Source organism: Tenrec ecaudatus, chromosome 5, assembly GCF_050624435.1.
Source record: "Tenrec ecaudatus isolate mTenEca1 chromosome 5, mTenEca1.hap1, whole genome shotgun sequence".
Lineage (NCBI taxonomy): Eukaryota > Metazoa > Chordata > Mammalia > Afrosoricida > Tenrecidae > Tenrec > Tenrec ecaudatus.
Window position 1 is genome coordinate 3,698,778 of NC_134534.1, and position 24,535 is coordinate 3,723,312.

The following is a 24,535-nucleotide window of genomic DNA, read 5'->3' on the forward strand; positions in this document are numbered from 1 at the left end:
CTTCTAGGAGTGGTCACCTGCTGTGTGTCAGCATTTACTACCTGCTAGGAGCATGAGTTGGGACCTGCTAGAAGGGCTGATGAACTGTTCACACAGGTACAGGGAATTTGAACTCACCTTTCCTGACAACAGGGACTTACCTTTCCGGGGCGATAAAGCAGCAGCACAGGACGCACAGGTATATAGTAAGCATGTGATCTCACTACCGTGCAGTTGACTCTGGCCCATAGCAACCCTGTAGGACAATAGAACTACCCCCATGGGGTTCCCAGATGGTCTCTTTACAGGAGCAGAGTCTCATCTTTGTCTCAGGGAGCTGCTGCTGGTTTCAAGACCAGGGCCTCCCATTAGCAGCCCAAGGCTTAACTGCCTAGCCGCTTCACTGCCATTGATTCAATCCTGACTCATAATGAACGACCCTCTAACAGAAACAAAAACTTGCCGCCATCGCGTTGATGCCGACTCACAGCAACCCTGTCGGACAAGGTAGAACTACCTCAGTTTCTGAGACTAACTATTTATGGGAGCAGAAAGCACCATCTTTCTCTTGAAGAGCTGCTAATGGTTTTGGACTGCTGACCTTGCTTCTGACACCTTGGTACCTCACTGCCACCAAGTCTGTGTCAACTCACAGCGGCCCTATAGGACAGGGAAGTTGAGTTTTTGAGGCTGCCACTGCTCACAGGAGTAGACAGCTTCTTCCTTCTTCAAAGGAGCGGTTGGTGGTTTTGTATTGCTGGCCTTGCAGTTCGCAGCCTAATGCATAACCACGACATTACCAGGTCGGGCTTGCTTACTGATCTGTAATGTAGGTACACCTCCACCTGGCTCTCACCTGTAGACAAAGGCATGGTGGAGCCCAGGTGGAACTCTTCTTCATGGAGTAGTAAGCAAGCATAATTTAGCCCATGCATACCATGCTGGCTGGGCCGTCTGTCCCTGTCACAGTCCCTAGACTGCTAACCAGAAGGGTGGGGGCTGGAGTATCCTCGGAGTTGCCTCAGAAAGAAGGCTCAAGATCTACCTTTGAAAATGCTACTGCCTGAACCCCCTTGGAGCCTAGTGCCCTGTAACCACAGGGAGCCTGAGCCCACAGCGACTGACACCCTATAGGACTGGGCTCTCCCAGTACAGTCTGCAGTCCTCAGCCAGAGCAGAGGTGTCCCCTGTGGCTGAACATCAGGATCACTGGAAGGGCTTGTGCCATGGGCGGCCAGGACCTGGAGATAACATTGTAAGAGAACTCCTACCCCCCAAGCCTGTGGCACTTCTCAGCCCTGACAGTGGAGCACGCTGGCTGTGGCTTAGGCAGGGCCATTCTCAGGGGCCTCCTTGCTCCGTGTCTGCCAGGTGCCCTGAGGGTGTGTCCTCAGTTCTGGATGCTCACACCTGGCTGTCTGCAGGCAGGGAACTTCCTCTTGATCCAAATGGACTCATGAGACCTGTTTCAGGGGACAGAGATGGGAGGGGAACTGGGGATTTGGAGGCTGCTGAGACATCAGAGCCCAGAACCTGGGCTTGGGAACCAGGCTGTGATCTGGGGTCACAGCGGCCACTGTGGATGCATGTCAGGTGGGGGAGGGGCTCTCCCTGGAGCCTCAGTTCTCAGCGGCTCTGTCTGTTCCCCTTGCCTTTACCCTGGAGGTTCCTATGGCTCCCCCAGAGAACAGAGCTGAGGCTGGTGCAGTTCTGGCCTTTGTTGAAGGCATTTCTCTCAGCACTGCCCTCAGCCACCTGCTGGCCAACTTGGGCCTGTGAGGGGGGGGTGTAGCCTGTCCTTCCTGGAGCACCCACTGCATGTAGCATAGATAGGGGGGGGGGGGATTGCTCAGCTCAGTCCACACCAGCAGAGGCCTCATGGGAGCTCAGGTCTTCTCCTTCCCTCTGGGGCCTTTCCTCCCTCCTCCATTCTCTTCCCATCCTTTGTCCTTCCCTCCCTCCTTCCTGCTCATCCTCCCTCCTCTCCCACCTCCCCTCCTTTGGCCTCTTCCTTCCTCCCTCTGTACCCTTGGCCATTTCTTCTCCATCTTCATTTTCTTTCATCCCCTTCTTCCCTCTCTCTTCTCACCCTGCTCCCCCTTCCACTGATTCTCAGTTTTCCATTTTGCATGTTATTGTGGCTCCTTGGACACGTGTCTTCCTTTTGGAAACCTCCCCATGCCTGATCCAGACTCACCCCTCCCAGGCTCCTCCTTGTGCCTTTCTGTGCCTCCTTGTGGGCCTGGGGATGTACTTTCATTCGGAACAGCACAGACACAGCGGGGGAAGCTTTACACTCCACACAATGGGTCCCTGTTTATTTTTCTTCTAATATTATTGTTATTTTCATATCTTGCACTGTCTGGTGTATCCCTTTGCCTACAATTCTGTAATTTCCCCTCATGGGGGTTTCACAGCCGTCGTTGCTATCAGTCCCCACCCACCCCCCCACCCACCCCCGTACCTGCATGGAATCATTACTCCATTACTGTTTGTGAGGGCTTTATCTTTCTTGGATTCCGGGGATCAAAAACTCTTCTCTGTACCGATGTGTATATACCAGATGCCGGTCTAGGAGAATTTATGAGGCAGAACTGAGGCTATAACGTGTGGGGAGGAAGCATTAGAGAACTAGGGAAATGTGTGTGTTTTGTTGTGCTATGCTGCAGCAGTGTGGTCTCCATTTTACACTCGTCCGGAGACTGTCCAGTCAGGTCTGGGTGGTTAGCGTGGGTGGGGCTGCCCTTCATCTTTGGGTGGTCCCGAGGGAGGGGACGGTGGTTCCAGATGGAGGAAGTGAGCGGAAGTGCTGTGGTGGGTACACTCTCTGAGGCTTAGGCTGGGAGACGCTGAACCCTTGGGGTCCGGCTGACTTTCCACGAAGACAGAGACTCCTCCCAGGACCTGCCTGGCTGCGTGATACCTGGAAACAGTGCGTTGCTCAAAAGTGTGGTTCTCCTACCCGCTTCGGGAGCTGCCTCCTTCTTGACTATGAAGAGCCTGCCAGTCAGTGTTTTAGGGCCCAAGGCAATTCCTGCTCAAATCCCCGCACCAGAATCTGGCTCCACAGAGCAGTCATCCCCAGTGACTGGGCCAGTTGTCAGTTCCCTGGAGAAGCGCCGATTCTGACAGTAGGGTTAGGATATCGGTTTCCAGGTGAGGCCTCAGGGCCTCTGAGCATCTTGTGACTTGGCTGTGGCCACAGGTGCTACGCGATGGAGGGAAGGCGTGGTGCTTTGCTCCCCAGGGTCTGACAGCCACTATCGTTCCACAGCGCCAGGTTGCCCACTTTGCTTCTCAGGCCTCTCCTGTCCCCAAGGCGGATCTTGAAGTCAACCTGCATACCCACGGACGCCCTCTGGAAGCACACCGGACTTTAGAAAACATGTTGGGTCCAGGGCTCCTGTGCAAGGCCAGGTGCCTGGGAGGCGGAGACAATGGAGTCTTCAAGATAAATGAGCCTGGCGTGCTTCTTAGGGACAAGGATGCTGAGCCAATGGCTCATGCGCTTTGGACATGTTATCACGGGAGACCAGTCCTCAGAGGGCATCACGCTCGGTGAAGCAGAGGGGCAGCGCTAACGAGGAAGACCCTCAAGGAGATGGACGGACACCATGAGTACAACAGTGGCAGTGGGTCCTTCTGTCTTGCCAGGAGCTTGTGCCTGAAGTAGGGTATGGAACCTTGTCTTTGTGCACTGGTTTGTGCCAGGTGACCTCAGGGTCCCCTGAGAGCAGGGTCCTGAGTCTCCAGGCCCCTAAGTCCCTCCCTCCACGTGCTTGGTTGGAGCTAAAAGGTTTCCCCAGCTTTGCCTGCTGCATGCTCTAATCTACCCACAGAGGTACTTGCAGTGTGGGGGAAAACACAGGTAGAACTTCCCCCTTCACCGTCCTCTGTCTCTGCATGAGATGGGCCCACAAACAGCAGGTTTCCCAGAGCATGTGCGTGAGAGGAACAACATCTGTTGGAGAAGCTGAAGGTTCTGGAACTCCCCAGAGTTCTCTCTGGCATTGCCCCTGGTTTCCCTGATTAGATCCAGTGCCCTGTGCCTCGTCCCCTTTGCTCCCGGGCTGGGACCCACCAAGACACCCTTCAGCTGGCCTTCGGATATGGGACTTCCTGATCTACAGGAGCCTGCAGGCCGCCTGACCTCCCCAGGACGGTGACCTCCCCCTCCCCCCCCCCCGTCGACGTGACTCTAGAGGGCAGTGCCATCAGGGAGTTTCCTCCAGGATGTCCTTGTTTGTGGGGGGATGCCTGATGGACAAGCCTCAGTGTGGCCCTGGTGCGGTCATCGGGAGCCTGGTAGTGCTGGCAGTTAGCTGCCCGAAAGGTTGACAGCTCAAACGTGACCCTGTGCCTTGGGAGAAAGGCTTGGTTTTCTTGCGGTTAGAGGCTGTCCAGTTGATTCTGGCTCCTGGCAACCCTGTGTGGCAGACCACAGCCCTGAGGGTCCTCTAGCTGTCCCCCAAGGAGCCTCGCAGGGGAGGCCATTGGACAGTGTCTCGGTTGGCAGCCAGGTGCCTCAGCATTGCACCATCAGCTGGGGCTGCAGCCAGGGACAACCCGAGGACCAGTTCTCAGCTGCCACGCTGGTCACCTTGAGTGTACTCAGCACGACACTGATGACAGCACGCAGCCCCCTGTGCCTGGAGCGCCGTGCAGAGACTCCTGAGCGGCTGAGGGAGCCCCGTGGCACCATCTCGGGAAGTGACGCACACAGCAGCCAGGGCGGCCACATCTGCAGGGCTCTCGTCCATACTCCAGAAGAGAGGCCAGTGACCTGTCCCCACCAGCCTCCCTGGTCCCAGTCCTGACTGCTGTGGGAGGCCAGTGATGCACGGGGCCTTTCCTGGGAGGCTCAGTGTCAGGTCACGCAACCAAAGCAGTGCGTGGGACACCAGCGTGGACGACATCTGCCTGCGTGTTTTCTTCGGGATCCCAACACAGAAAGTGAGACCCTCGGAGCACATCATTGAAACTGCGTGTGTGCATGCGTGAGACCCAAAAGCCAAAGCCCCTGAGTTCCGGTGTTGGCGAGCCATCCTGGAAGGACCAAGACCTCCCAACCTGTCTTGGGAGCATGGTGCACCATCAGGTTGCTCCTTGGAAGTGAGTGAGGACGGAGAGACTCCGTCTCACGTACCTTGGACCCATTTTCAGGAGAAACCAGTCTCTGGGGCAGGACCTCACGCTTGGTGAAGTGGAGGAAGACCCCAACGAGGTGGAGGGACAAGAACAGCTGGGAGGAGGTGCGGGACCGGGCGGTGTTTTCTCCTGTTGTCCATCCGTCACTTGCTGTGAATCAGAGCTGACCGGGCGGCAACATGTACAAACCAAGCTCACAGCCTGTGAGTCCCTGCTGACTCATCACGACCCTGCAGGACAGTGCTCTGTGAGTTTGTTCCTGAGCCTGTAAGTCTTCGGATTCAAACCGTTGACCTTGCTGTTAGCAGTCCAGGGTGGAATCCCTCTGCCACCAGGGCTCCTCAGCAAAGCAAGCACCAAACACACTGCCTTCAAGTTGATGGGGACTCAGAGCTGCCCTAAAGGATGGGGTAGCACTGCTCCTGGGGGTTTCCGAGGCTGTGAAAAAGCCCTTCTTTCACCGACCACATAGATACACACATCTTTTTATTTTATTGGGGGCTCATATAGCTCTTATGACAATCCATTCATCCACCCACTGTGTCAAGCACATTTGTACATATGTTGCCATCATCATTTTAAAAACATTTTCTTTGTACTTGAGCTCTTGGTATCAGCTCATGTTCCCCGGCCCCCACCCTCTTGAACCCTTGATAATTTATGTTTTTTTTTTTTCATGTCTTACACCGACTGCTGTCTGCCTTCACCTACTTTTCTGCTGTCCATCCCCCTGGGCGGGGTTATACGTATACCACTTACAGATTAAACTATTGCAGTTAGGTGCATCCAGTCAGCACCGCCTCATGCACAATGTAACAAAACCTTACATCCTTTCCTATGCCACCCACCGTCCCTGTGGATCAGACAGTGGTGGCCCAGGGGGTGTATGTGGGCTGCAGATGACCTCTAACCTTTTCTTCTGCATCCCTCTGAGTTGGGAAACTCAGCTGAAACCTGATGTTCAGCCCAGTGGTGTGGGAGCCGCGGGGGACAGGCTGGGGGTGACCGTTCATTGTCTGAGCTGAGTGTGGATCGGCATGTGGAGGGTGGGCAGTCCAGCATGTGCACTGGCCAGGGGAGCACACTGGACGACCCCTGAGGAGCTGTGGAGCAAATCGCCAGGCTTCATCTGCCCAGGCTGGTGCGGGTACTAAGTAGGAGGCCGAGTTGGGCACATGGCACCGGCCTCACGTTGGCCTTTCCCAACAGGCCTGAGCACTTGGTGTCACTCACTGGCGGTGAGTGTGTGCAGCCAGGCAGGCGGGAGCTGGACGGAGGGCTCAGGGGAGACCCTGCATCCCAGACACATGGTGCCTGAGCTCCCAGGAGCTTAGCAGTCCCTGATTCGTGGTTTTCCTGGCCCTCTCTGCGGAGGTGTGTGGAGCAGGAAGGGGCTGGTGATGCTGGCTCGGTGTTGCATCTCTATGGTCATGTCTGCCACCCATGCTTCTGGGTGTGAATCCTTAGAGCAGCATTTGTCCTGTCTGGAACATTCTGGAAAGTCCTGCACTGACCCAAGTCGAGTTGTCACGACTTGGAGATGTGACTGGCATTCTGAGGGTGAGGCCAAGGACGTAGCCCTCCAGCTCCCCACTCCCCCATAATGATACATGCTGAATGTCCCCGGGGCCGTGACTGAGACCCCGTCCCAGCCCTCACTCTAGGTGCCTGGGCTGAGGGGCTCACCCGTGGGCTGGGGTGGGGCTGGCACAGCTCACACTCACTGTCCCGTGTACAGGGCTCCTCGGGTCTGCAGAATCTGCACGTCCATCTCCCGCTGCCCCTAGGCTGCTTCCCTCAGCAGGTGGGCCTCTTGCTCTGGCACACAGGTGTCTCCGTGTGGCTTTGATGTGCACCTCTCCGGGGCCTCCAGAGGATGCGTGGTTACGAGTTTGGCTGCTAACTGCGCGGTCAGCAGTTGGTGGCCTGGGCATGGCCCCTTTGGTGAATTGTCTCCAGTGTCAAAGTCTCGGCCATGGCTTCCTGCTAAGAATGCCCTTTTATCCCCAGCGCCTCAGGCCTGTGCCCACCTCCTTCTGATCACGGGCCGGCCCAAGGGGCCGGAGTACAGCTGGGCCATGTCGTGGTCCAGTGGCTGCGAATTCTGAGGTTGGCAGCCTGGCCTTTCTTCACAGATACCTCTGGATCAGTGCCAGCCTAACTAACCTCTGACCTCTTTCTCTCCTTCCAGGGATCCCTGGGCCTACCCGGTCCCCCCGGGAGAGATGGCAGCAAAGGCATGAGGGTACCTTCTCATTCTACAGCCTTCCCCTGGGGGGTGTGTGTGCAGGGCCTAGACCTTGTCACTGTAGCAGTAGCTGTGGGCATTGGCCTCAGTGGCCTGTCCCCTGTGGGTGTTCTTTCTCAGGAGGTGCACAACCCAGCCTGGGCTGGGCTGCCACCCAGAGCAGAGCTATTGGTGGCTATGGGAGTTGGGGTGTCCTCCACCAGGTCCCCCCAGACTACGCTTCTTCATGCCTTTGCGGGAGCACCTACCCCAGAACCCAGGGTACCTGAGGATCTCAAGTTGGGGGTCTGTCTGTCCCAGGGAGGGAGGCACACCCACCCTCCTTCCAACAGCCCCTGTGGGGTTTGGTTCTAGGATCTCCATAGCTTGGCCCCTTTGTCGTGGTCAGCACAGGGGCAGCTTCATGGCACTGATGTGTAGGCACCTGGACCCCCACTGTCACCTGGCAACATGAATCTGAGGTGGAGACCAGCAGAGAAGGCGGAGGTCTCCCTCCATGCTCTCAGGTATCAGGTGGGGCAGGGGTCCTGTGGCCCTGCTGCTGGGCTCAGTTGGAGTGGGGTGCTCTAGTAGCCAGAGGCAGAAGGCAGCTCCTCCAGGGAGCACTGCAGGTGCCCAGACCCCATATCTGTGGTTCCTAGGGTGGACACTGAGTCCCAATGAGGCCCCTGGTGGTTGGGTCTGTGTCCCCCAATGTGACCACACACTGTCTTATTTGCAGGGGGAGCCAGGAGAGCCGGGTGAGCTGGGCCTGCCTGGAGAGGTGGGCATGCGGGTGAGTTTCCCAACTCAGGGTCCCGAGGTTCCAGGGTGGGAGAGGCTCAGAGGGTCTCTCTGGGTAAGCAGGGGTCTGTTCTTGTCTATGAACATTGACACAGACATGGCTGATCATGCACACATGTATGACTGGTCACTAACAGAATATGAATACCTGTGACTCATTACTCATAGATACAAGCACTTACACAGGGATGATCAGTGATGCACATGCACTGATTGCTCACGCATGTATGACTGATTACTGACACACACATGACTGCTTGTTCACATGCATATGATTCATTTGCACACACATGACTGCTCACACATGTATGGCTGATTACTGACACACATAACTCCTTGCTCACACATGTATGATGGACTACTCACACACTCATGACTACTTGCTCACACCTGTGTAAAAGATTACTCACACATATACGGCTGATTATCCACTCACCCAGATATGCCCGGCCACTCACACCTGCATGTCTGATTACCCTCACAGGGAAGGCCACTTACTCATAACCCAGCCAGAGGTGGGCATGTCCTTGGCCGTCTGTCACATCCATAGCACATGGATTCAGAGCTGGTGTGGCAGCCCAGTACAGATGGACCTGCTTGTTCTGCAGGGCGCCCTGGTGGTGCTGAGGTTAAAGCACCAGCTGCTAACCAAAGGTTGGCAGTTCTGACCCACCAGGCGCTCCGTGCAAGAAAGACATGGCAGCCTGCTTTCAGAAAGCTCACAGCCTGGGGAGCCCACGGGGCCCTCGGCTCTACCCTGGGGGCGTGGGGCAGGGTGTAGAGATGAGTCAGCACTGGCCAGGCGGCACTGAGCATTAGCACAGTCTGTCGGGACCGTGATAGGAACACAGCCTCCTGCTCAGAGCCTGCTCTCTGCACGGCCTCGGGCTGCATTCTAGTGTTGTGTTTTATGAAGAACTACTGGGCGGTGCATGCATGGGTGTGTAGGGAGCCCTGGCAGTGTAGTGGTTACGTGTTGGCCTGCCATCTGCATGGCCGGCATGTTGAAACCACCAGCAGGTCCCTGGGAGAAAGGCTGGGCTCTCTACGTCTGTAAGCAGTTAGTTGCAGTCTTAGTAACGCACAGGGGGGTCTCTCTGGGTCAGCATTGACTCAATGGCAGTGAGTTTGTTTGCTTGTTTTGTGGGGTGTGTGTGTGTGTGTGTGTATTTATGTCAGTGCATGTGTGTGTGTGTGCACTGTGCTTTCATTTGAGCCACAGGGACTCCAGACACCGGGTTGTTTTGTCTGATGGAAGGAACATGTCTGCTTTAATAGTGTAGATAGACACCAACAGATCACCATACACGCGGGGAGGTGGCGCCTGTCCGAGCAGCTCAGTAGAAGATCCGATCTCTCCAGGTGGGCGGGAACACACAGCGCCTCCTTATTCCAGTGGCTGTTCACACCAGTCCAGGTGCTGTTGGGGGTAGTGGTGACTCTGAGCAGTCAGAGCAGAACTGACCCCTGAACTTTCAAGGACTGGCTGTTCAGACGCAAATTGCCAGGCTTGTCTCCCGAGGTCTCTCTGGGTGGAATCGAACCTCTGACTTTTGATGGGCAGTCGAGTGTGTTAAGTGTTTGTACCACCGGGGGGCTCCTGATGCTGATGAGTGTGGGCATTGTTATTTCAGGAGATTTGAGGGGTCCTGGGTGCTCAGTGTGGTGACACTTGTAGGTCCCATGGCTAAGCGCCCTCTAGTCTGAGTTTTCTCTTCTGTCCCAAACCTTTTCTTTGTGAACACCATCCTGCAGGGGCCTGCAGGACCACCTGGGCTTCCTGGACCCGCTGGACACGTGGGCGCTCCCGTAAGTAAGAACACTAGAGGGTGGTGGGAGCACAGGACACTTGCTGTCCCAGGAATTGAGCCAGCTCTTATGCAAACACTGTAGCCATGTGAGAGGGTCCCTCCACCCCCCATTCCCCACAGCACCACACCCCAGCCACAGTGAAATGTTGTCTCTTGCTTGCTTTAAGAAACCAGAAAGTCTTCGATGTCCCCAAGACCCTCCCTGGGAGCTGGCCAGTTTAGAGCGCACATCCCTGGTTCTGACCCAGGAAGGGCAGGTGTCTGCATTTCACTTAGCACCACTGGCATTCAGAAGCTTGCCCACAGTGTTTTAGACGCAGTCCTGCCTGATCCACTGTGCCTCCAGTGACCAGCAGGCGTCTCGGTCTGTACTGTGGGCACTGGGAAAAGTAGGCCAGCGCAGCCTTAGGAAGGAACCTCGCTCAGAGACTGGTGCTGGTGGATAGGCCCTGGGCAGATGTGTGGTTTGCCTGCCTGGTGGGCAGGACAAGGCCTGCCCTACCACCCTGCCTTGTCCTGGGTCCGAGAGGGCCAGACTGTCTCTCCACAGGGCCTCTGGGACGGTCAGGACAGAGATGCCAGGTAGAATGTTATCACTGCTCTTCTTTGGTCCCCAGGGTCTCCAAGGAGAACGAGGTGAAAAGGGCATCCGAGGAGAAAAGGTAATTGTGGTCAACTCCTGCCTGTCAGCACCTGCCTGTGTGGGTACCTGTGTGTACACCTGTGTGCAGGCATGGAAGGATACAGTGGGCACACACGTGTGTACAAGTATGTGTGCAGCTATGTATGCCCATGTGTGGTTTGTAAGTGTGGGCAGGAGTATGCAGGTGTGTATGTGTGCAAAGTGCATGCTGTGTGCGTGCATATGCATATGTATTCATACGTGTATATGCATGTGAGTGTGTACAGGCTTGTGCACATATGTGCAGGTTTCCTGTGTGCTTGCAGGAGAATGCAGATGTGACTGTGTAACCTGCATGCAGATGTATACAGGCTTTTGTGCAGGTGTACACATCTACCGGGGTGTACCTGTGTGCAGTTGGGGCCAGAGGGGACTGGCGCACACGGAGTACTGGTCTCCCTGCTACCAGGAAGCTCTGTGCCAGGAAGGCCCTGGTACGCCAGCATTCTCGCTTCAAAGGCAAAGCTCAGCGCTTCCAGACCAAGGAGCTCAGTGGCTCTGGGCTCTGCTGTGCTCCCATCTCCCTCTCCACCTGTCACCCGGCCTGACTCTCAAAACCACTGTGTGGCTGTGGAGACACCGCCCGCCTCAAACAGCAGGGGGCTCTGCTCAGTGGTAGTGTTGGGGAGCGAGCCTCAGGTATGTGAACGGGCTAAGCGTGCACCCTTAACCAGGGACGGCTGCAGCTGCTGCCACCTTGAATCACGAAGGCCTCCCGCTCCTTCCCAACGTCTGCCGTCTACCGGAAGGCTTCTTGGCTCATACTGGGCGAGACCAAGGATCGAAAGTCCCCCCACCTCCACATTCCCAAACAGCACCTGGAGGTGGTGACCCGTGGCTTCTCCCCAGGCCCACCTGCTGAGCTCCCCATGCCCAGCATCTGAGGTCGAGATCAGGAGAGAGAACCAGACTGACCCTTCCTGCCCTCAGGCACACTCCGGCAGCTACAAAGAGACTTCCAAATTCTCTCTTCCTCTGCTACATACTTGGCTCCATTTGGAGGGCCTTTCCATCATTATGTGACGGACGCGCAGGTCAACGTGTTTGGATTGTACCGGACACTCGCCTCCGGTCCCGCCACACACATCAACAGTCCACCTGCTGGGCGCGTTTCCCATGAGACTAACTCTCACTGAGCAGCTGCTGTCTGGCAGTCACACACCTTGTAGCCAGTCCTTGTCGTGCTCGTGGGCCCTGTGCCCAGCATCTTCTCCCCACCACCTCTGCCTGCAGGGCCATCTCCCAGAGCGACGCAATGCTGCTTGCATGGCCCGAAGAGGCTGTCCTTTGTGGTGTCCCTCTCTCAGAGGCTGTGTAAGCATGCGTCCGTGCTCCCCTCTGAATCATGCCCTGAGATCCTGGGGTGAGCTCCTAAGGAGAAGCACATATGCGGGATCATGTCCAGACCCTACAAGGGGGCGAGAGCCCCAAGCCCTATCCACCAGGCAGGGAAACAATGGTTTGCGTATCTAATTCCAACTCTGAAAATGGGCTATGAAAACCAACAGGGACCAGACCTGGGGGTTCTGGTCTCCACCTCCCTTCATTAGAAGGGACCGTTTGGAAGACAACCAGGATCAGTCAGGTTCACAGTCTCAGCCCAGACATTGATCTTTTGGAAGGGCAGCCTAGGGAAATCACCCCACATTTGAAAAACAAACGCTAGAGGGTGGGAAATGGTCCTCACAGCATGAAGGTGGTGGCCTCTGGAGTCACTGAGGACTTAAGTAGGGTCCTGGGGACAACACTGCAAGCAGCAAAGGAGCCAGGCTCTGATCACAAAGCCCTGAGAGGCAGCCACGGGGGGTTGGGGGCCTGCTCCAGAGACTATGGTGTGGACTTGAACTAAGACTGCCCAGGAGCATGCTGAGCTCAGCAGGGAGCCCTGCTGAAGGGCCAGGTGTGTGGTGGTCAGGCACTGACTCACCTGAGTGGCCATCCAGCGGGAGGTAGGAGCCCACCCCTGGCTGGAGGGTCACAGGAGACTATGAGGCATTTGGTCTCCCCTGTAGCAGCTACCAAATGTCTGCTGAGTGCCAGGCCTGGTGCCCAGGGCAGGAGGTACAGAGGGCACTGAGGCTTGGTCCCTACCTTCCAGATCCTAAGAGCTTAGTGGACAGACAGACTTTAAGAAGCCAAACTCCACAAGTGGGCATCATAGTTGTCTGTGTGTGGTGCTCACTGTGGCGTGGAACATAGAGGGATCTCAGAAGCACCTGCCAAGGAAGTTGATGGACAGATCATGACTTTGTCCCACTACTGGTCCCCTGTAAGAAGGGGTCTTGGTGAGTTGAAGGCGTGGGGACTGCGATGACTCATTTGTGTGTCTGGAGGGCCAGGCACCCAAACACAGGTAGAAGTGTCGCGGTGAAATTTCGTTTGAACACGGTTCACCTCAAAACCAGTTGACTCTCACTGATGGATGAAACCAAAACTCACGGCCATCAAGTCCATTCTGACTTATAGGGACCCTGTGGGACAGGGTCCAACCATCCCTGTGGCTTTCCAAGACTGTAAATCTTCACGGGAGTAGGAAGACTTGTCTTGCTCCTGAGGAGCGGCTAGTGATTTTGAACTGCTGACCCTGCCATTAGCAGGCCAACATGTAACCACTATGCCAGATTGACCCTTCTAAAGGGAACAGGCTTTCCTTGTCAGCTGGAAGGCCAGAAGAGCAGAATGGGACCTTTTCCCAAGAGGACATGCTGCCCCAAGATGGCAGCATCAACTCCTGCCGTGTGCACAGCCTGCGTTCCTGCTTGCTGGTCCCCATCATTGAGAGCCTGCCCCAAACCCTGCTGGTTTCATCTCTCTGCCCCTCTCCTATCTTCCTCTCTGCTCTTATTCCCCACTCCTCTCCCCCCTGCTAAGGGGTGTGCCCATCTGCCAGCTCCCAGCTGTGTCCTCCTGGCCCCGGCCCTGGTCTGACCAGTGCAGCATGTTGCTGACACGGCAGAGAAGCAAGTGCACCGTCCACCTTGTGCCTGTCAAGAGTGACAGCTGGCAGAAACCTTGGTCTCAAGCTTCTCTGACCTGGAAGGACCAAGCGAAGACTTGGTCAACAGACAGACGCCTCTCCTCCAAGACCAACCCAAAACCCACTCCCGTTAACTCCTAGCCACCTTATAGGACAAATTCTGTCACCTTTCTGAGGCTGGAAATCTTTAGCGGAGAGTAGATGGCCTCATTTTTTCCCATGGAGCAAGGTTGAAGCATCAACCTTGTAATTAGCAGCTTAATGCCTGGCCCACTAAGCCACCAGGCCTCCTTCCACCTCAAGGTAGAACTTGTAAGACAGCGCCTGCTTACTCCATTTTCCTTGGCTCAGAGCCCTGTGGGAAATTACACACAAATGTATTGTCTTGCAGTTTAGGACACTATGAGTTCAAATCCAAGGGAAGATGTTCTCTCTGTGCCAACTCTGGGGGAAGGTCCCTTTCTCCATTCAGCACCTATGGGTGCCGACTTTCCTGGAGAGCTCCATGTGTCTTGGCATCACTCTTCCTCTGGGTCTGGAAGGTGCTCAGAAGAGGGATCTTCAGTCCAAATGATGCACTCTGCTCTTGGCTTTCTCCTCCAACCCCACCTGGTGGTGGGAGGTTCCTCTGTTCTCTTGTTTAATCTCTTTTATATCTCAAACGAGATTGACTCAAGACAGAGCTAATCCTGCAGATTGTATCCAGTTTAATAGCATCACAGAGGCGAGGATTTACCACATGGTGGCTGGATAATTACATCCGATCACAAAACGTAAGACAATCACATCATACTGAGACTCATGACCTAGTCCAGTTGACACATATTTGTGTGTGTGCATGTGCGTGTGAGTTGGGGGCATGAGGTGGGGGCACAACTCAATCCGTAACAGATGTCCATGCTTTCTCTTCAGATCATGACTCTAGAGTGTCCAGTGGGCCCGTTGCCTGGTGACCACTTGCCCATTCTTCATTCTTCCCTATGTCTTCTTTTCTTGCCAGGGGGAGCGAGGTCTGGATGGATTCCCTGGAAAGCCGGGGGAGACAGGACAGCAGGTATGTGGGGTTGATGATTCGAGGCTGGGTCTGCTGGAGAAGCGGAGAGACGGGGTCCTGACAGGGGCTTCTGTGGAACCCAGAGGCTCCTGGGGGATCCAGCCATGCAGGCACTGCAGTGCTGCTGTGCTTGGACGAGGAGGGGCCACAGAAGACCCTCTGCTCCACATCTGCTTTGCATTAAGTCACAAGACGCTGTCTATGAAGGAAGAGGCCCCAGCCTCCAGGGACACAGCGTCCAAGGTCAGGCATTACAAGCTTACCGTAAGAGGGAAAGGCTCGAAACAAACCAAATACCATCCTTACGGACGCTCGTCAGTCGAGGTGTGTCGACGGAAATGGCATGAAACTTTGAAGACGTCACGATGTTCTCCTGTGCTGAGGTGGGCATTCCAAGAGACACGCTCTTCAGAGACAAAGTGCACTGAGGTGGGGAAACATCATCTCTGTCTTCTGGAGGGCTGAGCTCCTTCACAGGGGCAAGCAGGAAACCCTGTCTTGTGCCCAGAAGAGCATTCTGGGTGACCGGAGATGTGGGGTGGAAACTTAGGTGGCATTTACATTGTGAACCATGTTGCCATTTAAAAAAAGCAATAACTAAATTCAAACATTTTAACAGTTTAAAAGTAATGCGTGAATAAAACATAAAGCTGGGGATCTTCATGGAAGACAATCAGGGTAATGCCACATTATGTAATATAATTTAGTGTATGCCTCTCAGCTAGTTAATTAACAGGCTTACATAAAGAGCAATACAAATTGATGTACATACAACAATGGGTTGAAACTCAAATGGTATCCACTACGAATCCATCACAGGTGAGCATTCAATCTGATGTGCCCTTTTAACCTAAATGAAAGCCATACCAAGCGCCGTCGGAAACAATGCCTCAATTCTTACCCATTGCCACTCACGAACAGACGTGCACAGACATGGGACGCATACCTGGAACTCGTCCCCTCAAGGATTCAACACCTCTGCACATGCTTGTAAGCATTTCTTCAAGTATTCAGCCCAGATGAATGACTGAGAAGGCAGCTGAGTGGCCCACAGCATGAACATGTCACCCTGGAGTCACCTGCCTTAACGCATTCACAGAGTGCCACCTTGCCACCTGGCTCTCACTCTGGGGCATCCTCACTGGGTGATGGCCAGGGAAGACCAAGCGCCCTCCACCTGCTGCTTACACTTTACACCAAGCGAGAGACCCTGGTGGACCCATGAGGCCACAGTCAGTCCTTGGGCATTCCTCAGGCCTCGCCTGACCTCACCCCACGGCTCAACCTTCAGCCCAGCCACAGGCCTCTCAGAGGCACACTCACTGCAGATGGGTGAGTGCTCCTTAGAACAGCCGGACTTTCTATTTCTGTGTGAGCTAGAAAGTCAGAATTGCCCCGGGATACAGTTCAGAAGGCAGGAAGGCACAGGCATGGTGGAGGGATGGAGACTAGAGACTCAGGGTGGAAGTGGGATGTGTGCCGTTACCCTGTGGGGCTTGCAATGAATGGAATAGGTGACTGGAGACCTAATCGACCCAGTAAACTTTAACCCAAATCACAACGGGAAGTTTTAAGGAAGGGAAAGTGTAGCAAAGCTCCATGAATGGCCCGTAGAGAAAACACTGACAGTGTGAAGGCCACAGGCCAGTGACTGAGAAGCATCAGGGCGGGTGGACCCGGTCCAGTCCGATTCTCAGCTCAGAACTCCCTGCCCTGAGTCGGGTCCGTTCTTTGCCATTTCTACTGAAAGAGAAGTGAGCGATCTGTGTCCATATCGCTGAGCGAATGTTCGGTTACCTCTTTAGGATAAGTTCACCTCCACCACCGCCGCCTATCACTTTACCGTGGGGGAATGGACCTAGCTTGCCCACTTCAAACAGATCCTTCCTTGTCTCCACACGGGGACTCACACTGGGTCTCCCAGTGTGGTGTGGCCCTGGGGCCTCCTCCCTTCTAGTTCTGTAGGGGATCCCAGTGCTTGGCAGTTGTCCTGGTCAAGGTGGGTCGGGGTTTCTGTGGGACACTTGTGGAGAGGAGGAGGAGATATCTGTAGCACCCCTGGGCCAAGTCTTGGGGAGCTCTGCTTTCCCTGCAGCTCAGAGATTTAGCCTCTCCTCTAAGAATTTCCACGTAGTCCATCAGACTTTGCCTTAGACCTGCGCCGGGTCCAGGCAGAGCGAGGCTATGTCCAGAGGCTCTGTGACGTGCCCCTTGAGGCCTGAGGACAAGGTCCTGGGTGCTCTCCCATGCTGTCCCACCCAGACGCGCCCATGGGACTTCCAGGGGGAGGGGATGCAGAGGTGAAGCTTGGTCCGTGTGACGAAGAACTGAATGACCATAAGCGCCATCCGGGAAACCTGACCCAGGAGACCCGAGCCTTCTGGGGAAGTCTAGCCAGACTGCTATCTACCCCTTCCCCGTGTTCTTCTCCACTCCCCGGTCCTAATCACCCCCCCCCCCCCGGCTTCCTTTCTTCCAGGGCAGAGCTGGTCCTCCTGGTGCGGCAGGACCCCAAGGAGAGAAGGTAAGGCAATCGGGGTGATAGGTGGCTCTGGGCTCAGGAAAGGTAGGTCCTGGACCATCCTCCCGGACAAACCAGGGCTCAGGAAGAGGGGCTGGGCTGGAGTCCTGGGAACAAGGCGCAGGCCAAGGGTAGGGAGCTGAGCTTAATCCACTGCCTTTAGGAGAGGGTGGGCTCAAGAGAAATCCAAGCAATCTCACCCAAAGAATAGTAGGTCATTCAGATGGCCCTGCCTAGATTCCATAGGGAAGACACCAGGCAGAGGTGGGCATGACCTCTGTCCAAATAGGAGGCAGTGGGAAGGAACCAGAGCATAAGGCTGCCCCAGGGGAGATGGAGCCAGCTAGCACCTGGAGAGCCGGTAGGCCCAGTGGCTCGTTGCAGGGACCCAGGGACCTAACCCGGCATTGGGAGGAATCAGTTCAGGGGTCTAGTAAGTTGAAATCCACCAAGTGGATTTAAATGAATACATTCCTCCTCAGGGAAGAAATTGGGAAAATAGCATGGCTGTGATTGACATACTTTTAGATATGTCAGTAGAGTACTCAGAAATAAGCAACCCAGAATTGTTCTCACCTTAATTCATACTGGGGTACACAGCACAAGGATCCCCGGTTATGCCACTGACTGAGGGTGCAAAGCCAACGACAAGGGCCTGAGAAGCATCACAGGGCTCTTCTCCGACAGAGGAGCATGTTGTTACGTTCAATCATTTGCTATGTTTCGTAAGAAGAAAGTAAACACGCTGCATAGATACCTCTGAGTGGGGTCTCTGATTGCCTCTTTAGGATAAATTCCAACTTAAAAACTCCCACTTGTCTGGGTGGGGGGATAAGAAGGCAGGCTGAGCTGGCAGGTAGGAAGTACAGCCCATGCATGTTTTCACAATAGCCAAGCGTAGGGTGAGTGAAATGCCAACCCACGTGGGATGGGTAAACCCAAACGTGGGCCATCCACTTACGGAGCCATGATTCAGCCGTCAGTGGTGCACCTGGAACCCTTCAGACCGAGCGGAATACACCTCAGAAGGACACCTTGAGATGAAACCAGCAAATACGTGCAAAGCAAAGCTGATTCCTGGTTACAGGGGTAGGAGGCTGAGGCGAAGGACAAGCAGACGCAGAGGCACAGAGTCTGCGGGACAGGTGGTGGGGTGATTTGGACCAGCAAAGTGATCTGGGAGGATGGGATCAGCACCACCGGATGGTGTGTGCAGAAGTGGTTGAGTTGGCAGGGTTTGGGTGTTACACACACACACACACACACACACACACACACACACACACACAACCCCCCCCTTCAGGAGGTGCAGGAGAGCGCTGAACCCCGAGAGTTTCATGGAATCAGACCTCAATGCCAAGATTATGACCGGGTGTCAGGAGCTCACCTCATGACCCTTCCAGTCCTCTGTGCATTTCTATTGTTTCTGCTTTTCCGAGTGAAAACCCAAGGGCAGCAGGGACACGCGGAAGGACATTTAGAGGACACGCAGGACTTTCCAAAACCTTCCGCCCCTTTCAGTGCGGTTGGGGATGAAAGAGGCTGTGAATGAGTACAAAGTAAAACCTTAGCAACATCTTTTCTTCCTTTCCCTCCTTCATGTCATATTATAGAGATATGATTTTGTGTGTTTATATTAATATATCTTAGTCCTGAGAAATAACTATACAGATGTAGTTATTAATCCTGAACATTTTCTCGCTCTTTGGTGAAGAAAAGGTGTGTCTTATCCTGGTCATCAACTCTAGATTTTTTTTTCCCAACAAGGCTGAGCTGGAGAAACATATTGCTAGGATATCTGTTCACAACTGAAATCACTGTAAAAGGAATTTTTTTTTTAAGTTGCCACAAGTCCGTGGAGATGGGCAGCATGCTTGGTAAAACAGAGTCCGCAGAAACGAGGAAGCCCCGAGTGAGGTGGCCGGACCCGGTGGCTGCAACAGTGTGTCAAACATGGTGATGCTTGTGGGGACGGTGTAGGACCGGGCAGTATTGTGTTGTCTTGTACACACGGCCCCTCAGTCAGAACCAATGTGACGGCAACAACAACATGGAGATGTACAAGTGGGAGGTCTGAGCGGTCAGCTGAGGAGGCAGAGGTGGGAAGGAGGCAGGATGTGTTCTGGGCCTGAGTGAAGGTGGCTAAGTTGCAGTCCCTGAGAGTGGTTTGGGGCCAGCCTCCTGGAGAGACCCTTAGGAGACAGCGGGTGAGGACACAGGGCTGGGGATGGGAGGTGGGAGAGGGCAGGATGGCTCCAGTTACGTGCAGATGCATGAGCCGCCTGCCCTTGCAGAGTTCAGGAGGAAGTCACAGACTCAGGCTGTGCCCAGCTTGTGCTCAGACCGAAGGAAAAGGCTGACAGGTCCACGTTATAAATAAACAAGTAGCCTCTGAGTTGGCAGGTCTTGGCTCAGGAATGGGGACAGGTGGCCGCTCGCTCCTGCTGTCCAGATTCTCACTCGGCTGCAGCTCTGGCTGAGTTCATTCTCTCCCCTTCTAAATATCTTTAGAGTTGAGACTTGCTTTGCTGCCATCCTAAGTCGCTCGCACAATTGGAGAAGCACGGGAGTGTCCGGGCTGGTGCTGGGCTTTTCTTGCAGCCTTGCCCAGCTTTGGCCAAGGGCTTGCTAAATAAGCCACCCATTGCAAGTCCTTCAGAGGGATGATTCTGGATTTGAGCTCCCACCCCGGTGCTGCTTCTTCTCGCGCGAATGCTTGTGCGTGCTCCTTTTGGATTTCAAACTTTCGTGGATACATCACTTTCTGTCCTGCAGGCAGGTTGGGACACATGTTTTTCTTACTGCAAGCCGAGGTTGAAGGGCAGGGTCCTGGGGCATCCTCAGGGATCATTCTGAAACTGGCGGTGCTCAGTGGTTTGTACGTACCTCTCAGCTGGTTCCCAGAGAACATTATCAAGATAATTCTCTGATGTTACCCAATCGGAGAAGGTCATTGGACTATAGAGCGGATCCTTTTAAACATCCTCCTTTGAAGATAAGAGAGCAGAAGCCCAGGAAGATGGGGTGTCTTGTGTAAGACCCCACAGTGGATTCAGCAATAAGCCAAAGTCTAACGCTTTGGCTTATCTGTTTGTCCACCAGCGTTGGGCCAAGGATCTGCTGGTGGCTTCAAACCACCAGCCTCTCTGCTATCAGTCCAATGCTTAACTACTGCACCATGCGGATTTCTTTGGAAGCTAGCTGGACATCGGAAATCAAGGTGTGGGCCACATCGTGCTACCTCTGAAACCTCCAGTGAATCTTCTGTTTTCCTCTCTTTGCAGATTCTGATGGTTTCTAGCCATCCTTGATAGCCTTGACTTGTAGCCACATCACTCCAGTTTCTATCCAGTTTCCCTTCTTAGCTGTGTCTCCATGTCCACATTTCACTCTTCTTACCCAGGCAACCACCAGCAGACTGGGGCCTACCCTACTCCTGCACAACCTCCTCTTCACTTCAGCATACCTCTAAGAATGTTTGTCTAGATAAGCTCTCTATTGTAAGGATTCCCTGGTTCCCACGGTTAAACTAGAACAAACACTTTGGAGTAACACAACTCAACCCACCTTGGGGACAGTCATGGTGTCTAGCTACCATAATTGAAGTAGATCATTGCCTAAATGTATTATCAGTATAAGTAAATTGGTTCAAGTGGAGACTGCCAGTTGTATTATTATCTAGCTTGTTTTATTTAACCCTGAACTAGGCATCTCTGCATCTCAGGTTCCTTCTGTCTAAATTGGGAACGATAATATCACAGGAAAAGTTCCGGATGGTAGAAGACCCACAGTGTCTGCAGTCATACACACACCAGAGTGTTTCCAATCACCCCCTCCCCGCTCCAAACATGCGGACACGGGAAACTGAATAGGGAAAGCAGGGGGAGACGGAAGTTTCGGCTTCAGGGGTTGGTGATGAATAATGAACATGCCATTGGCTGCCAGGACATTGAAATTCCTATCTTAGAAGATGTGCAACCAGGATGGTCCAGAGAAGTGAACCTGGTGGGACTTATGGTCACATACTTTAGACATGTCCATGGAGAAGCAGGCCCCAGAGAAGGAGTGCATGCGTAGTACAGTAGAAGGTGAGCCAAGAAGAGGAAGGCCCTCACTGAGCTGGACCGACAAAGAGGCTACAATGGGCTCAGGCAACATTTGTGAGGTGGGCATAGGAGCGGGTTGATGATGTTTGGTTGCATACAGGGTCGGTCTAGTCAGCACCCAGCAACATCTATACACGGCATCATAGGAACGAATGCCAGAATCTTCCGTTTTTCTCACTAATGGTCTGACTCGCTCGGAATATCTTATCTCGTATTGGGTAGGATGACCTAGGCAAACTCTTGTTGTGATTCATTGATTAAATGACTCTGATTGAAAATCCTTTTTGTGGTATAATAATAATCATTTTACAATACTTACGAAATAATCAAAAAGCAAATGCGATTGGCCTAGGGTACACAAAAGGAGAAAGGCACAGGTTGGGCCCCCCAAATATTCCTGAGTTAGCTACATTGAGGAGTTAGCTACATTGAGGAGTTAGCTACATTGATACACAGTCCAGCCTAGTGCCAGGTGGGTGTGCTTGGTGCTCTGTAAATTAGCTTGTGTGGCTCACACTGGGAACCTGGTCCATCTACAGCCACTTTGGCCCAGATGACCTGGTGTCAAAGGAGGTGAAGGCACTAGCACAGCCTTCTGTGTCGATTGACTGAGCATCAACCCCCAAGAGACCTGCCCCGAGTCACCCCTTAGACCTGGAGCTGAACTCACCCCATTGGCTCCATTCTCCGCCAAGCAAAAGGCAGGTCTATACGGTGAACAGTCATATGAGAGATGAGTTCCTCCTTAAATCCATGTACAGTTTGTGATCCAAAGGGCAGCGTTTGCCCAAGGAGAGAATCCAGAAGGCAGGGAGGGTTGAGCCAGAAGAAGGAAAGGCAATGGGAAAGACACGGACTAAGTAGGAAGAGGGATAGCTGCCTCTGAGATGAAACAACATAGGTACCGATGGTTGAAGGGAAAACTGGTCTGTCCAGAAACCTCCCCGTGGTTCACATGGAAAAGCTGAAAAGCAGATCGAGCTCATCGGAGCAGATTGTCTAGGGATTTGACTCTGACCCTGTTTTGAGCATGGCCCAGGGATGGAGATGCCCTAAGCTCCACTCACTGGCCCAGCCCCTGTGGCTAACTCTGTGCCCAGCACAAGCAGACACTCACTGGGGCATGGACGAGGGCATGCTCCAAAGCCAAGAGTGATTGTGAAATGCCAGGAGGTATTGATGGATCCTTAGCCAGACCTCAGCTGGACATCCTCACCAGAGAAAACTGGGCTCCTTCCCCCTGGAAGCCGGCAGCCTTCGTGCCCACACCTGTCAGACACCGAGCATTTGAGAAGGTGGTAAGAAGTGGCTCAGATCATTATCGTGATGTTTCAGGTAGTGGAGTAGCAACGTGGGAGTGGTCTCGTGAACTCACAAGAAAAGCTAAGGGCCTTGAAGGCTGCTTGCCATCCTAAAGGGTAGTGAATAGCAGAAGGTGGCAAGGACCACATCTGTTGAAATATTTCTTCTTTCTACACAGGGGGACGTGGGATCACCAGGGCCCCCTGGCACACCAGGCTCTGTGGTAAGTCTGACAGTGATTTCTGTCATCCACGGATGGAATCAGGATCTGGGGAGCATCTGTCCATCCAAGGCTTTGGCAGAAAATCGGAGATGCCATGCCAACACCTTCAGAGTTGCTGGCGGAGGAGGATCAGGGGGTAGAAATTGCTTTGCACTAATGCTTGCTTTGTCTCTCAGGTGCAGAGAGAGGGTCTGAAGGGGGAGCAGGTAAGGGGGCTGTGGGACCCATCCCACTGATGGCTTTGGGCTGGTAGCAGGTATAGAAAGGCCGTAGTCCTGGGGCTCGACCTGCATGCTGAGGTCAGATGGTATTTCTCAGATGTGTCAGGACCTAAACATGTGTATGTGGTATGGCTGGGCCATCCTGGGGACTCAGGAGGACAGCTCGGGGTTGGGTCCTTTCCCTTGGTGGTCCCATTGTGCAGAAGGGGAGGCCATGACTGACCTACCTTTGCCTCGTGTTCCAGGGAGCTCCAGGACCCCGAGGTTACCAGGGCCCACCTGGGCAGCCAGGAGAACCGGTGAGTTATCCCTGCCCAGGTCAGGGGCTTTTAGTCATGTCTTGGGGCGGGGGGGTTGGGGGGTAGGGGGTGCAACTGAATGTCACAAAAGGGGTAGCTTGAAAGAAACCCCTTACTGTCCCAAAGTTTTATTCTGAGGTTAACCAGCCTCCGAATAACCAGACACCACTGCCATCCATACCGACTCTAGCAACCCTACAGGCTTGCAATCCAGGTGGTGGCTCTTTATGGAAGCAGACTGCCCATCTCTCTCCTGGGAGGGGAGCTTTCTGGAGGCCAGGAGTTTAAACTGTAGGCATCTTGCCAGCAGGGCTAGCCTCTCTCTGTCCACTCCAGGGAATGGTCCTGCCTGGTCTTTCCTGACTTCTGGTGGCCCAGGCATTTCTTGGTATTCCGTGGTGTATTTCTGCATCTTCATGTGACCCTCTGCAAGTTCCGGCGCCTCTGCTTGCTCATGGAGTGAGACAGAGCCCACCTTGCTACAGTCTGACCTGTGTCTGCTTCACTGGTCACGTCCCCCGAACAGGGTCCTGTTTCCCAGTTCCCAGGTCAGGACTTGACCATTCCGGGCGGGGATAGAGTTCAGACCACAATGGCCCTGAGCCGCGCTAGGTCTGAAGCATGGTTGTTCCCACTACTGAGCACTGGAGGGCAGTGTCTTCCCCCAGCACCCTCTTCACAGAAGAACCAGCCTCCCCAGGTGAATCCCTGGCTGAGAGTCAGCCAACGTGGAGCTGGAATGCCACCTGGGCAAACACTCTCAGACCAGGGGTGAGGCCTGCCGGCTAAGCTTGCCAAAGCTAACCCAGAAGTTCATAGCTCAGGGCCACACAGGGGTTCTACCTGGCACTCTGCCCACATCAAGAAGACTACAGGCAGGAGCACCAGTAGGGCAGCTCTGCTCTGTCGTGTCACATGAGGCCAGGAGGGGGTGGAACAGGCCAGACTGCAACAACCAATGCCTGTTTGGGAAGGGGCCACCCAAAGGGATCCCAGGGCCATTTGGGGCTCCGAGTGAATTCAGGTGTGAATGGGGACCCACCGGAGACCTCCGAGGATACCTCCACAAGAGGCTGTGCTTCCACCCGCTCCCTTCTCAGAGAGACTACTGACTCAGCAGGCGTGCTATTCCGTTGAAAGAAACAATCCAGCTCTGATTTTTGAAGACCTGCCCATCAGGT

General features: G+C 54.1%; 1 protein-coding gene across 1 annotated transcript in view; it reads left to right on the forward strand.

The window, feature by feature from the left end:
- Positions 1–24,535, forward strand: part of COL22A1 (collagen type XXII alpha 1 chain) — a 200,348-nt gene that overhangs the window by 50,162 nt on the left and 125,651 nt on the right. Inside the window, exons 12-20 of the mRNA XM_075550530.1 lie at positions 7,319–7,372; positions 8,097–8,150; positions 9,914–9,967; positions 10,587–10,631; positions 14,629–14,682; positions 17,162–17,206; positions 22,790–22,834; positions 23,011–23,040; positions 23,301–23,354. Coding sequence (XP_075406645.1) covers positions 7,319–7,372; positions 8,097–8,150; positions 9,914–9,967; positions 10,587–10,631; positions 14,629–14,682; positions 17,162–17,206; positions 22,790–22,834; positions 23,011–23,040; positions 23,301–23,354 — 435 coding nt within the window. The remainder of the gene's footprint in view (positions 1–7,318; positions 7,373–8,096; positions 8,151–9,913; positions 9,968–10,586; positions 10,632–14,628; positions 14,683–17,161; positions 17,207–22,789; positions 22,835–23,010; positions 23,041–23,300; positions 23,355–24,535) is intronic.